The 15,000-nt window shown below is 50.3% G+C and overlaps 1 protein-coding gene across 1 annotated transcript in view; it reads left to right on the plus strand.

Moving 5' to 3' along the window:
- BSN (bassoon presynaptic cytomatrix protein) overlaps positions 1-15,000 on the plus strand; it is a 608,147-nt gene that overhangs the window by 575,782 nt on the left and 17,365 nt on the right. The window contains exons 5-8 of the mRNA XM_019505145.1: positions 6,004-8,185; positions 8,532-9,367; positions 10,528-10,627; positions 11,413-11,553. Coding sequence (XP_019360690.1) covers positions 6,004-8,185; positions 8,532-9,367; positions 10,528-10,627; positions 11,413-11,553 — 3,259 coding nt within the window. The remainder of the gene's footprint in view (positions 1-6,003; positions 8,186-8,531; positions 9,368-10,527; positions 10,628-11,412; positions 11,554-15,000) is intronic.

Raw genomic sequence — 15,000 nt, forward strand, 5'->3', positions numbered from 1 at the left:
TCTCTCAGCCACTGATGCCTCAATTTACATTTTCACTGATTGGCTTTCTTGCATGCATACCAGCCTCTGGCTTCTTTACTATTTATTCCATCCAGGAAGAGCACACACCAACTGCAGGTGCTTCCTCAGCCTGACGAAAGGTTTTTAAACCTGAAAGTTTGCTAAGATACATTTCTCCTACTATTTAGTTGTTCTAATAAAAGATATCAGTTTGACCCAAAGAACCTTGTCTGCCTTGTGTGTGTAAAGGCAGAGTGGGATGAATGCAGCAGGGATGGTAGCCTATAACAGGGAGCCTTCCCAGTGTCGGTTAGATCTCAGCCCACCCACCTGTTTCTGGGCCAACCCCCCCCCCCTCTTTCCCCTGCCACACCTTGATGGAAAACTGATTCAGATGTTACCCAGCCAGGAGGCTGCCATTTAGGCCCCTGATGTCTAGGGGTGACATCCTTTCCGCGGCTTCATTACTCCCCTACACTGTGGCTCATGCCTCGCAGATGGCATCCTTCACCCCCTCCAGCTGTGATCCCCTCTCTGAGACTTTTGGCTCCCCCTTAGGCCCTTACCTCACCTTCAGGCCAGTCAGAATTTCAACACTTTTGCTCTGGGCATTCCTCGCGGTGGGCCCCCTGGACCTTTGACCCCCCTTTGGGTCCTGGCCCCAGGATGGACTAGTCGAGGGTACCTCAGGTTAGATCTGAGCTACCTGGCTGTTCTCACCCTCACAACTCCATTGCAGCCAGTAAGCCTCAGGACTGTCAAAGATCTTACAGGTCTGAGCTTTCCCCAGCCAGGACTGTGCATGCATGTGGTGGCTGGAGGTTATCAGGTGCCCCCTACCCACCTTTCACCAGGGAGGTTCAGGGTCCTGGCATTTTCTGGGGTGGCCACACAACCGGCAGTCCCATCAGGCCTTCCTACCCTGGCAGGGTGCAGTTTTAGGTCATGCCCAGAACCTGGGGCCTTCTCCTTCCCCATAGCCCCAGTCGATATCTCCAAGTTCATCCTGGCACAGGAGCTCAGCAGGGAGATGTTCTTCCCCTGCTGGCTAGTGATAAACTAAACTGCCACCTCCATCTCTGAGAGCAGGGCATTAAATGGTTCTGAAAGCAAATTAAAAAAGCAAATAGGTGCAGAGTGAGGAGGGTGCCATTCACTCTGTCTGCACATGAAGCTTGGAGAACTCCAGTAGCGGGAGGTTCACCTTCAGGAACACTAGCTGCTCCTAAGTTGGCATCACACACTGCCTTGACCATATTGGCCCCGTTGTCAGTGACCATGAACCCACGAGTGAGCTCGCCCTGCCCAATGAGCCACCCCTACACCATGTGGTTCATGGCCACCATGATCTCCCTTGCTGTGTGGGACTCATCCATCACCTCTGCTTAAAGGAAAACCCACCAATACCCTTACTGATTGCACCAGTGACCTGTGAGGGAGAGGTAGGTATGATCTCTACCCCGGCTGCTTCAGATGTCCGAGGTGAAGTACAAAGCTACCTGCAGCCCTGCCTTCCACAGCTCCTCCCTCAAGAACTTCCTGCATGCCTCCTATGGGGAGGTCACCACTGTCCTGCTAAAGGTAGTGCATGTGGGGACTTGGTAGGATGGGGCCACGAGCACCATGAGCTGTCTGAACCCTGGATGCTTAAGGAGAAGGGCTGGCCATCCAGAGCAAGCATCTCCCCAGTGCTTGGGTGACCTTGCTTGCCTTGGGAACGTGCCCCCCTTTGTCTCTGCTATTCCCCCACTGGTCCAGGGTGGCCTGCCTCTGCTTCTTGGGGATGGGTGCTTTGGAGTGAGAGGGGGATTTCTTTTTGGGCACACTCCCACTGGTGCCAGGCTGAGGAGGGACAAGGGCAAAGGGGTGCTGCCTCCTGAGATGTAGAGCATTGCTGTGGTGGTGAAGTGTTTCATCTCCTTGCCCCAACTGATCTGCTTTCAGCAGTGCTGGCAGGTAGCATACCTGGGATCATCTGCCACCTCAAAATGATCCCACACTACACCACCTACCCGCTTCTGGGTTGAGGGTGGGGATCCTGCCTTATCCCCCTCCTCACCAGGCAGAGGCACAACAACAGGAAGAGCTGAGCCACCTGCCCCCACAACCTTCTCCAAAGTGCCTTCCAGAAGAGACCTGCCTCTAGGGGAACTTTGAAGGGTGTGGAGCGCAAATTCAGATTCTCCCTCCTTCCCCAGAATTTCCTTAGCTATGGCACTTAGCTCCTCTGCTTCCAGATCCAGCTCCTCCTCTAGCACTGAAAGGCTCATGCTGGGAACTGAAAGGGGGTGAAGATTGTCATGCTGGTGGTCATTACTGGTGTTAGTGAAAGTGATGCAGGTGCAGACACTGCTCCCACCTCCTTGCTCCTACTAGCAGCAGAAGACTCATTGCTGCCAGGGAGAGGGTGTGTCTATGTTTTGGAGGGGGAGGGGGAACTTGCAGTTCTCCCTCTGCCCCCTCTCCTTCACCTGCCAAAAGACCTGGCACCTGCCTTTCCAGCACCCTTTAAGTTGCTGCAAAATGTGTGTGTGTGTGTCTGTGTCTGTGTCTGTGTTGTGCTTTCCTGCACAGTGATGACACTTCTTGATGAGATTTCTTTTTGTGCAGGGAAAAAAAAGACTAACAAGAACAAATAAGAGGATTAATAAGTTGAAAGGGATAACAATAGGGATGCTAGGCAAGGGTAAGTAGGAAAGGATTGGATACAATTTGCTAGCAAGAGACTAGCTAGTGCTACCAAGCCAGAACCTTTCAGATGCTGCTGCAAGACAGACACAGCTAACAAAAGGCACAGAAACAGATCACTTCACACACAGCCTTATATGTTGTTTTTACATCCTTTCCCCAGAGCACTGTGATTGGTAAGGAACTTGGGGGGAGATCACAGTCACTGGCCAGCTACAGATATCAATATCAGATCAGTCTTTCCCCTCCTCTCTTCCCCCTCCTTCTTGTCAGTTTCTGTTTCCTGCAAGCCTACCTTCCGAATCTCCAAATCTTTAACGAATTGATTCGGATGCTTCTGATTCGATTTGGACGTTTTAATGGGTCTCCTGATTCGATTCAGATATTCAGCTGCTGAATTGTGCCAAATCTCCTCTGAATTGAATTGGCTACTGAAGCTTCACACAGCCGTACTACTGATCAGCATTATGAGTCAGTAGTATGGTTTGACTGTCAAAACCTCCCCTCTGAATGGACACAAAAAAGTTTACCAACCCCATTCCCACAATTTCACGAGTATCTGTGCAGAGCAGAGCTGCATCATCAGCAGAGACTGTGCTGGTCCAACAGGCTGATAATCTTCTCATCAATAAATTAGACTAATTTCGGCTACTTAAAAAGTATTTCCAACTGGTTTCTTTTAAACTTGGAACCCATTTAGGCATGAATAACTGGTGCCTTCCGAGACTGTGGGGACACCATTTGTAGGCAGTAGCGTCAGTGGCAAGCAGTAAATGGAGACCACCTGCAGAAGCTGGCAGTGGTGGCAGCAGCTTGGGGAAGGAGGGCGGCGAGTGGCAATCACCAGCAGACGGCGGTGGCAGCTAATGTCAGCCAGGGCACTTCCCCATGCCCCCCATACAAGTTGATTATGCATTTGGGCCATTTTGTTCAAATTCTGGGAAAAGATTAAAGGGTTTCTTATTTTTTTCATTGTCTGCTGTTCACCAATCACACAAAGCTAAGGAATCTGACTGATCTGTTAGTGTCACTGTGAGCATTGACAGACATGCAGCTCCCCTCTGTAATTCATGATGCTTTGCAGAAAGTACTATGGGTTACAGCAATCCCCCTAACCAAAAAGATGCTTGCTGTTGGGCCCAGGGGGTTGGGGGACCAAGCTCCATTTTGGAGCAGCCTCATGTCTGCAGCTGCTTTCCCCCAGCCCTGTCCCTCCCCCTTCCCAGCTCCGGTGCTGTCTTCAGAATGGGAAGGGGAGAAGGGAGTGGAGGGAGTTCTGTCTGGGGTTTTCCCAGCCTGCGCTGCAGGGTGGGGTGGGTGGATTGGAGACACCCCTCCCGCCTGACCTCAGAAGACAGCACTGGAGCCCTGCTCCCCCCACGCACTGACAGATGTAATGAAGGCACTCCACTTTGGATTACTCATGCGATTGGGCACTTCTAAAGCACTCTGCATGGGTTCCAACCATGCTTTTCTGTAGGGGCATAGCTGTACACCTGTGTGCACCCCCTATGCATCATTCCTGTTCTTGGCTAGAGGGTCTTGCCATCCAACTCAGGGTCAGACTGATGGCCATATTTTGGGTCAGGAAGGAATTTTGCCTTCCTCTGTAGCAGGGGCCATGAACATCTTCCTTGGGTCTCTTGAGCATATTTTACAACCTTTAGGGTGCGTCTACACATCTGCATGGCAATATAGCTGCGAAATCAAAAAGAAGTACTAAAGCATGGTGCCATAGCAATGTTGTCATACAGCAACATGTAGATGTGCCCTTACAAAAGCAGGATGTTGGCCACCATGGTCCCGCTACCTTACCTGTGGCAGATTAGGGTGTTATGTCCTGTGTTGTGTTAGGGCTGACTACCTTTGCTAATAGGCTAGGCAATTGTTATAGGATGGTTTAGATAGGGATGTCCCCATGGAGGTCCCTTCCAGTCCTACTTCTCTATGATTCTGTGAGTCTATGATTCTAAACTCATGTCTGTTGAACTGTGGCCCATTATTACTATATCCAGCAAAACTGGATTTAATGTGTATGATCAACTGTTTAGCTGCAGTATCTTCTAATAAGGCTGTCTCAAGGTTATGAGAATAATAGATTAGACCTAGTGGTTAGGGAAACCACCTGATAAAGAGGAGACATGGATTACAGTGTTTGTCCAACTGACTTCTAAACATAAAACAGTGATATATAGTGGAGTAAGGACTGAGCCATACATTTAGTGGAGCAAGGACTGAAGCCAGGTTTCCTCTTCCCCGTATGTTTTCTAAGCACTAGGCTATAGTGTTACTCACGTGCATACTTTTGTTCTCATACCCAATTAATATTTAAGTATTCCATGCAAAGTGGAACAGCCTGAACAGGAGGGAGGAAGAGTTCTCCGCTGTAGCCTGTTGGTTAGAATATTCTCTGGAATCATGAAAAATGAGTGTTTGAATTCATCTGGCAGAGGAGGGAATTAAAATTTGGGCTAACAACCCAGGTGAGTGCTCTACTTACTGTATAAAACGGGTTAGTGCCGCCGCCTCAGCCATGTTTGGATGGGGCCTGATCTGTTCCTTGTGGTCTGGGAACACCTAGCAGATTGAACAGAGGAATAACTGGGCAGTTTTTCCAGGCAGCAGCAGTGGTAGGGGTTGCTATTTTTGCACCACATTATTTTGGGGTGGCTGCTATTTTTGCACCCCCAGGGCTCGAGTACTGCTTATCCTCTCTTAGTTACACTATTGAGGTTGAGACCTTCAGGCCAAATGATCAGGGGCACATCTTGTCACTTGGTCCCAGCAGGGCTTAAGCCTGAGCAAGGTGCTGAACTGCTTGGCACTGAAAGATTCAGGCACTTCTGGGCATGTACAGAAGCAGAATTTTAGGTAACTGATAGATTTAAGTCTTGAAAACTTAGGTACTTACAGACTTTAAACTAGGATTGAAGTCCTGGAACTAGATGCATGATATGGAAGTCAGGCAGGATGGAAGTCATCTACCTCCTTTTGTGGTAGAACGAGGCCGTAAGTCAAGTCTGTTGGATACATCTTCCATCCCAACTGCTATCTCACTTTCTGATCTTGATCAGTTATTTCTCGTACCTGCATCTCAGTTTTCACTTTAGTCCATCAACTACTGTAAAAACCTGGGAGCATGCAGAGTCTTAACAAATTAATGTTTAAGGGCTTTGCTAAACTCTGATGAAAGGCAGCACAGGAGTGGAGTGTTCCTACAGAACCAGTTCCCAATGGGGTGTGCAGTATGTGTCTTTATCCTCTTTAGAAAATGTTTCCCCTGTCCAGAATTAACACGTTTCAATTGTTTTCTAGATTTCCACTTTGCAGTCCAGCACACTGATTCGGAAGGTGAAACGCACCCTACCCAGCCCCCCTCCAGAGGAAGCTCACCTACCTCTGGCCAGTCAAGCCCACTCCCAAATGTACCTGCCTAGCCTCATGCAGAAGGGGATAGGAGGGCAAGCTATGCAGGTAACCAAGGCCAGTCTACTCAAAGACATTGACCGTGATCTGAAGCTGGTGGAGCATGAATCTACAAAACTAAGGAAGAAGCAAGCTGAGTTAGATGAGGAAGAGAAGGAGATCGATGCCAAGCTGAAATATCTGGAGCTGGGAATTAATCAAAGAAAGGAGTCTCTGTTGAAGGATAGGAGTATCCGAGACTATCCCTACCTAAGATGCCTTGGAGAGAACAGGGATTACATGTCTGACAGTGAGTTGAACAATTTACGCCTCTCCAGCTATGAGGGCAGCAGTCTGCTCACCCGGCCAAGCACCACCTCAGCTAACCAGTATGCTGAATTTTCCAGCTTGCAGTATACATCAGCCTCCTCTTATGCCCCTTATCAGTACCCCACAGGACCAGCAGGTCTTCAGAGCCCCAGTGCTTTCCAACAAATGAGAAGTCAGCCTCCCCAGTATCCTGTGGTGAGCAACAGCACCTCTCAGAATGGCTTCCAGGCAAGTCAGCTACCCACCTATCCCTCACAGAGTACGTATCAAGGACATACCTTCACTCCAAACACCAGCTACCAATCAGACTTGGGGCTGCAGAGCCAGCAAGGTTTCCGGCTACCTAATCACTATCAAACACAGACCACCTATCCCAACTCAACACCCTTGCTGCCAGCACAGAGTGCACTTTTCCAAACCCAAGCAGACACGCAGTCCATACACCAGAAGCCACGGCAGACATCACTGGCTGACTTAGAGCAAAAGATTCCTACTAATTATGAAGTGATTGGCAGCCCAGCTGTGACAGTCTCTTCAGCTGCCCCAGATGTCACCTTCAGCACCACAACAGTGACCAGCAGCTATGAGCAGTACAAGACCCCAGAGGCCAAGCCACCTGACCGGAGCAATGCTGTGCACAGCCCTTCAGCCACTTACTCATCTGAGTCTCTTTATACAAACCTGGAGCAGAACATTCCTCGCAATTACGTGATGATTGATGACATTAGTGAACTAACCAAAGACAGCACAGTGGCAGAAAGCCAGAAGAGAGAGGTGCAAATGCAAGGCAGTAATGGCCGCCAACTTAAAGAAAAAAGTGATCTGGTAGATGCTGATAGTTCCAACAGACCATGCTGCTATGCCAAAACGGAGGAGGAGTCAGAGGAGGACATGTATGACCACCACAGTACTGACCATCGAGGAAAGGGCAGCTACCACAGGGGGCCAGAGAGCAATGGCAGGGTGTCAGGGAGCAGCAGTTCTTATTACTATGGGGACAATGATTACCGGCACTCTTCACGGCCAGACAAGCATGGTTCTGGCACAGGGGTGCAGAAACATTCCTCCAAAAACTTGGCCCCTGCTGTTATCTCCTCCAAGCGCAGTAAGCACAGAAAACAAGGTATGGAGCAGAAGATCTCCAAATTCTCCCCCATAGAAGAAGCCAAAGATGTGGAGTCAGACCTGGCCTCATACACAGTGACTACATCTGTCAGCAGCAGCAATGTGGCATCCAGAGCAAAGAAGTTTCAGGATGAGATCACCTATGGTCTCAAGAAGAATGTGTATGAACAGCAGAAATACTATGGTGTGCCTGGCAGGGATATGACAGATGATGAGAGAGTGTACAGCAGTGGAAGCAGATCAAGATCATCTGGTTATGGGACAGAGAAATCGTCAAGCCGTGATGTGAGCAGCAGAAGCAAGTCCTATGAGAGAGACAGCATGGAAAGATCCCAGAAAGGCAGCTCCAAGCCTTCTTCTCTTATCATGAGTCAGGGTCGAGGGCGACCTCCAATTCGCACACAGGCCTCGGAAGAGGAAAGTCCCATCAGTCCTTTAGGAAAGTCCGTGGGTGTGTCCCGTTCCTCAGGTGGACCTCTCCCTCCATCAGCTGGGGACAGCTGTCCTCAGTTCTGCTCCAGCCACTCACTGCCTGATGTACAAGAACATATCAAAGATGTGCCAAGGAACCACGCTTACAAGCATGAGGATGGTTACATGATGGATGATTCACATTGCGTTGTTTCAGATAGTGAAGGTAACAGCTACCTGTGGTGATACATCCCAGAGCATGCTCACGCACCTCATATGCAAAGACAGTCTCACAGCCTGAGTTTGCTCGCCATGTGCCTTCTCCCTTTTCCACTCTTTGTTTTGGGTGTTTTGTGTTAGCTTGTTGGTGTTCAGTGCTTGCTCAATGTAAAGACGTGTAAAACCCTGTTTGTACGTTGTTGGGGAGGGGTCTTGACTTGCTGCTGTGATGTATCCCATATGCATGTGATAAGCTGCTTGCATTTTTTTATTTCATTGCATGGCTTCAGTCTGGGCCACGTTCATGCCTTTGGATCAAGAGATTGACTGTGATCTATTTTTGGTTTCTGAAGCCTATCATTTGGGTCAGGAGGAGACAGACTGGTTTGATAAACCCAGGGATGCTCGCTCAGAAAGATTAAGGCATTGCAGTGGCCACGCCTCTTCCTCTCAGAAGAGAGCTTCAGTTAAACACACCTACCATGACTATGATGAGCCTCCAGATGACGACCTGTGGCAGCATGATGATTACTCTCAACCACGTCATTCTTCTTCCAAAGACCACAGGCACCATGGAGAGTATGGAAGGCATTCATCCTCACGCCACCCAAATGATGATCAACCTCGGAGGTCATCCAAGCAGCACCCCAGAGATCAGGGCCGCCATGAACCCCGCACACACACACAGCCTTCTTCCCAGAAGAAGACTCAGCAGTCAGAAACGAGGACACAGCCAGGTTACCCTTCCAGCACTTCAGAGTACTCACAGCAATCCCGGCAGCCATCCAATTACCACCATACCTCAGAGTCCCAGAAAACACAAAAACCACCACCTCAGCCACAGAAAACAGAGCCCCTTCCCCATCAACCACAGCAGCCACCACAGCAAACAAGGCAACAACAACCAGGGCAGCAGCCACCACAGCAGCAGCCACAACAGCCATCAACCAGGCAGCAGCAGCCATCATCCAGGCAACCTGCTCAACAGCAAGGAGGCCCTTCCCAGCAGCCCCCACAACAGCAGCCGCAGCAGCCACAGCAGCCGCAGCAAGCTAGGGTGCAGCAGCAGTTGGGAGCTCAAGGACCACCCTCCTCGCGGCTACCACAGCAGCAGCCCACCCCACCCCAGCCAGTAGGGAAACCACAGCCAAGTCCCCACGCCCAAGCAGGGGGACACCAAGCAACACCAGTAAGTATATCCTCTGCTATATTTGGTACAATGTATCTGCCCCTTACACTGAGGAGCTGCAGCATGTCATGTCCCACAGCACCAGCAACAGCACCCCTGGTAGTTCACCCAGTAGAGGGGAGCACAATGGTGGGAATACCCTGGTGTATCCCAAAACCCAGGGTGGCACTCACCATGGCTAGTCCTGGCATATTGCACAGCACAGGAGAGTGCAGAGGATTTCAAAGAGAGGGAGGTGACCCAGGTTTTAAGTACCAGCTGCGCCCATGGCACAGGAGATCTTAACGAGGTATTCCACAGAGGGACATCAGGAGCGGCTCCAGAGCTAAGGCTGTGCTGAGACCCACCTGCAGTGCAGGACTACAATTCTTTGTTTTCATACTTTTATGACCGAATTCAGCCCCCAAGCTTGGCTCTTTTAGAAGTCACACACAGACGTACAGAATTACCCCCCACATTTGAGACAAACCAGCTGGCAGGAACCTGCTGGCTCACTGCCAGGTATTTTCATCCCCCAGAATAGCCATCTGCCTCCCTTATCCACAGGCTTTGCGCACACATGTGCAGGAAGGATGGAGTGGGAGAGAGGAGAATTATGGGAGCAAGAGAAAGAATGAGGGATGAGGGAGGCCAAGGTGATGGAAGCAAGGATTCAGGTTGGGGTGTGGGCATAGGGAGTGTGTAAACAGGGCTGGAGGCTGGTAAAACAATCCAGGCCCCACATCCACATCCAGGACTCCTCCACCTGACCAGCCATCATTTTAGCCAGCCCCACCAGCTGCCCACTGAAAGGAAAGACAGAGGGAACAGCTGCTTCAAAGCTGCATGGAGATTGCTTGTGAAAGCTAAAGCCAGTCACAGCTGTCGTGGTTATCACAGGGGTATTCTCTTTATAGACCCATGGCTGGTTGCATGGTGGAGCTCTGTGTAGGGGCAGGATGTACATGTGAGTTTGCTGAGAGCGGGTGTGCAATGTGCCCATTGCTTATTCACTGCAGTCCTTCTCCCAGTGCATATGCTGTGTTTGCCAGTCCTTGCAGAAGTGTTGCCCTTTCCCCTTTCTGCTGGGATCACTGTCATGCCAGCCCTGATGGCCATGTCCCATGTTCCTGCCTACCACGGAAGACCAGAGGAAGTCTGATGTGTGTTTTATGTTACAGCCAAAAGCAGAACAGATGGAGGCATCCAAACCCACCACAAAAGTGCCACAGCAGCCGGGGAGAGTGCCCCAAGCACAGCCACCAGGGGCAGCAGCCGCAGGTCAGTAGCCAGACTGCCACCATTGACCCAGCTATGTCACTTCTCCAAACCAGGCTCTCAGTACCATTGCCACCAGTGCTCGCACCAGTCCACCTGACTGGAGAAGATCTAGTTATAGTCCTCCATAGCCCTTCAGCAGAGGTACGGTGTCAGAGCCCTAAAGTGCCTTGCTACAGTACCATAAAGATGATTTTAAGCTTTTCTCTGGTCTTATGTCAAAGCCTATTTTTAGTCCAGCCATAAATCTGGTCACTTGGGCTGAGGTGTCAAAGGCAGCTGGATGTAATTCTGATCTGACTGTTGTGCTCTATTGTGTGCCATTGGCTACCAGACTGTTTGCTCCCACCAGCCTTATGGACAGCTAGTCTTTTATTTATTTTTACAGCCCCTCAGCACCATTCAGATGCTGTAGAGTAAAGCCATCACAGGTAATGTTGCCCAGGGTAGCATGGAACCAAAACATTTCTGCTCTTGCCAGGTTATGGAACAAGCCTAGATTAGCATCCTGCAGGAGCTGGATCTGACAGGGTCATGTAGGATGGAAACAGATGCCTTCAGTGATCTGTAATGAGGCAGTGCCCATTCAGGAAAGCAGATATAAGCAACCTGCCATGTTCTGTACTGGAATTCTGTCTGTACTTGCGATGGGTTAAAACCACTCGTGCTGCCACCAGTTTTCCAGCCCTACCAGGGGAAGCGTGACAGTTTTAGAGATCACTCCCCATGCAGGGGAAGGGTCACTAGTTGGAAGGTCACTTACCATGGGTCTATTTATTTCCTAACAGGTAATAAAGTGGGTCAGAAACCTTCAGGAGCAACTCCATCTGCTGCGACAGCAGCTGGACAGCCCGGGGTGGATGGAGAGAGCATGTTTTCCAAAATCCTACCAGGAGGGGCAGCAGAACAAGCAGGCAAATTGACTGAAGGTAAGAATGGCCATGAGTGCCAGCCTCCAGCTGGGATGTTCCTATAGATGGTTGGAGAGCATTTGGGAGGCTGCACCCTGGAGACAGGCAGGGACATTCTCTTTCTGCTGGGCAACTCAAAAAAGAAGCTCCTTGGAAACTCACCTGGTGGGTCTTTTTGGACATGCACCAGCATGTGGAGCTCCTGAGAATCAACCACAGAACAATTGCCCAAATGTCAATGCAATGCAGGGTTAGCAGAGCAACATTTGTGCCCCAATTCCTGTTATAAGCTGTTGACAACTGAGAGAAGGGTATGCATGGGAATGTAGGGATGATCATGTGAATGGATGTGTGGAGGAATGGATGCACGTAGTGACAGAGAGAGGAAAGGCCTATGTATAGTTGTCAATGAATATTTATTGATTTCTATGCCACCTTTCCCCCCAAAAAAAGGCTCAGGGCAGCTTTCAATAAATATTCAATAAGATTTAAGATTTAATTAAAACGCTCCCCAAGCAATACAATATTCCAGCTTTACCATGTTTGTTAAATGCCTGCCCAAATAGAAAGGTCTTGCAGTGCTTCTGGAAGATGTCCAGGGTCAGACTCTGGCAAGCCACAAAGAGAAGAGGGTTCCAGAGCAGAGGAGCTACTACCAAGAAAGACCTCCCATGCGTTTTTTCAGCAGAAATTGATGCACAGATGGTACTTTCAGGAGGTTGTTCTTGGATGATTTAGGGATCAAGGTGGAACATTAAGGGAGGAAGCAGGCACTTAGATGTATAGAATCTAGATCATTTGTGGCCTTACAGATCAATACCAGCACCCTGAATTGTGCCTGGAAACTCATTAGAAGCCAGTGCAGTCTCTGAAGTATTGAAATAATGAGCTCTTGGCCATCCACCTCCTTCATAAGGCAGGCCATCATGTTCTGCACCAGTTGCTGCTTCTGAATAATCATCAAGTGCAATCACACGTGGAGCACATTGCAATAGTCAAGCCTTGAGGTTACAAAAGCATGGATGATGGTGTCCAGATGTGTATCTGAAAGAAATTATTGCAGCCTTCTCACCAGATGGAGTTGGTGAAAGGCACTCCTAGCCACCACTGCTACCTGAAGATCTAGGTGCAGCAGCGGATCCAGGAGCACCTCAGGCTGCAAACCTGAGTGACAAAGAGAAGCTGAAGTCCAACAATGATGGATGTTCCTACCTCCCCCCATCCCCAAGTCATGAGATCTCTCAACCACCATCACCTCTGCTTTGTCTGGATTCAGCTTTAATAGGCAGGTCCATATGAGCATGCACATGTGCTATGCAGCACCACAGACCTGTCTGCTAATTTGCAGTGCAGCGGGCAGGGGGGAGTTTGACACCGGGAGTCCCGGTGTCAAAAAACCCACACTTAAAAAAAGCGGGGCAGCACACATGACAACAGCGTGCATCACCTGAAACTAGAGCCTGGTGGCCAAAGCCACAGTCCAGCTGCTGACCAGGCACAACTGTATGCCGCTGCTATTTTTCCATGGGGAAATGCACATGTGCACTCATCTGGATGCACCCAATTGGTTCACTTGCATGCAATCCCCAACTACAAACAGGCACTGGGTAGGTACTGAAGCTGCAGAGCCTGGATCAGATGAGATAAAGCTGGGTATTATGAGCATATTGATAGCACCTCCCCTCAAATCTCTGCACAGCCTTGCCCAGTGACTTGACAGACACATTGAACAGGAGGGGTAACAAGACAGGACCTTGGGGGACCCTACAGAAAAGATCTGAAAGGCGCAATGAATACTCCTCTATCATCACCCTCTGATACCACCCTACTAGGAAAGAGCACAAACAACTAAGAGCAATCCCAGAAAGAGCTACTAGCGCACATTAATGCATTATCAGTGCCTTACAGTCAACTGTAGTAAAGGCTGCTGAAAAATCTAGTAAGGTCAACAGGACACAATTTCACCGGCTGATCTCCACGTGAAGATCATAAACTGCAGCCACAAAAGCAGTATCTGTGCTATCCTCAGAATGAAAAGCAGACTGACAAGGATACAGGAATAGCATCCAGATGTACCTGGAGATGTTGGGCAACCACCCATTCAATAATCCCCTAGAAGGGGAGGATCAAAATAGTGGGTTATATATGTGTGACAATAGATTCACAGTTTTGAGACCAGATAGTGTTATTCTGGTCTCTGGATTGTGGCAAGGTTCTACTCTGGCCATGGGCGACTGGTGCCTCCCGAGTCTGGGGGGGGGCAGCAGATTGCCAACAGGGGCGGGGGTCCCCTCATGGCTGATCGCTGACCGGTGGGTGGGGCAGTCCCCTTGCAGCTGATCGCTGAGCCCAGAACCACCAATGGTGAAACCAGAAGTGCATTTCTGCCGACACTTCCGGTTTCGTGGCTGGCGCTTCCAGGGGGTACACAGCTGCATATATCTCTTATGCATTGCCAGTGACTCTTATGCATCACCAGTGACTCTGGCTATCCAAGTACAACCTTCTGCTTAACATAGCCCAGAGAATTTAATCCGTTGAATCCTGTATTGTGCCCATACACTATGGTTGAACAAAGCAGATATTTTAAAAGCAGACACCCAGTTATCACTAGGGATCCGTGTTTTCCATTTCATGTGGAAAAATGTGGATTTTCCCCTTTAAATGAGAAAAACATGGATTTTCCCGTTTGAAGCATGAAAACATTGGTTTCCCCATTTGCAAACAGCTCTCTGCAGGCTGGCAGAGCTCCAGCCTGCAAGAGCTACTTGCAAAAGGACGGGAATCTCAAGCCGTGTCCGGGAGGGGCTGGGCCTGAGAATCGGAGTCAGCCAGGGATGGCTTAGACTCACTTTCCCTCCTGTGGCAGGGCTTTTGGGAGCTGGGCCCTGGGGTTGGGGGACAGCTGGAGGCCCCCTCTGGAATGGCTGGGTGGATTGGGTGAGGGTTATGCTGACAGTGGGGCCAGGGCCAGCAGGGAGAGCTGGCAGGGCAATTGGGGGGCAAGGCAGGGGTCTCTGAGTGGCAGTCACCCTATGCTGCACCACGGGGTGAGGCCTGGGTTGGTGCGGGCTGCCTTGTCCCGCTGTGGCTCATCCTAGTTGGGCTTGGGCTGGGGTTGGGGGGCACTGCCGAGCTGGGGGGGCAGTGGCAGCAGCTCAGTATGGGAGAGAGAGAGGGAGCACATGCTGCACCCCTGCCTGACAGGCCAGGCACCCTTGGGGCAGGGGCAGGGGCTGGGGTGGGGGTGTTGCCCAGCCAGGGCAGTGCCCGGGACTGGGCACTAGTGGAGAGTGTTGCCCATTTGCTATGCTGGTGGCCGTTGCCTCGCTGCTCACTGCACCACCACAACACACCCCACCAGCCTGCGGCTGTGGCTGCAGTGGCTACTGGCAGCTCTACTAAGGCTAGCACTGGAAGCAGTGGCTGGGGTCCCACTGTGGCAAGGTGCAAGGAGAGGAGGGG

The sequence above is a fragment of the Gavialis gangeticus genome, unplaced genomic scaffold (assembly GCF_001723915.1).
Source record: "Gavialis gangeticus isolate Ggan-Ray unplaced genomic scaffold, GavGan_comp1, whole genome shotgun sequence".
Lineage (NCBI taxonomy): Eukaryota > Metazoa > Chordata > Crocodylia > Gavialidae > Gavialis > Gavialis gangeticus.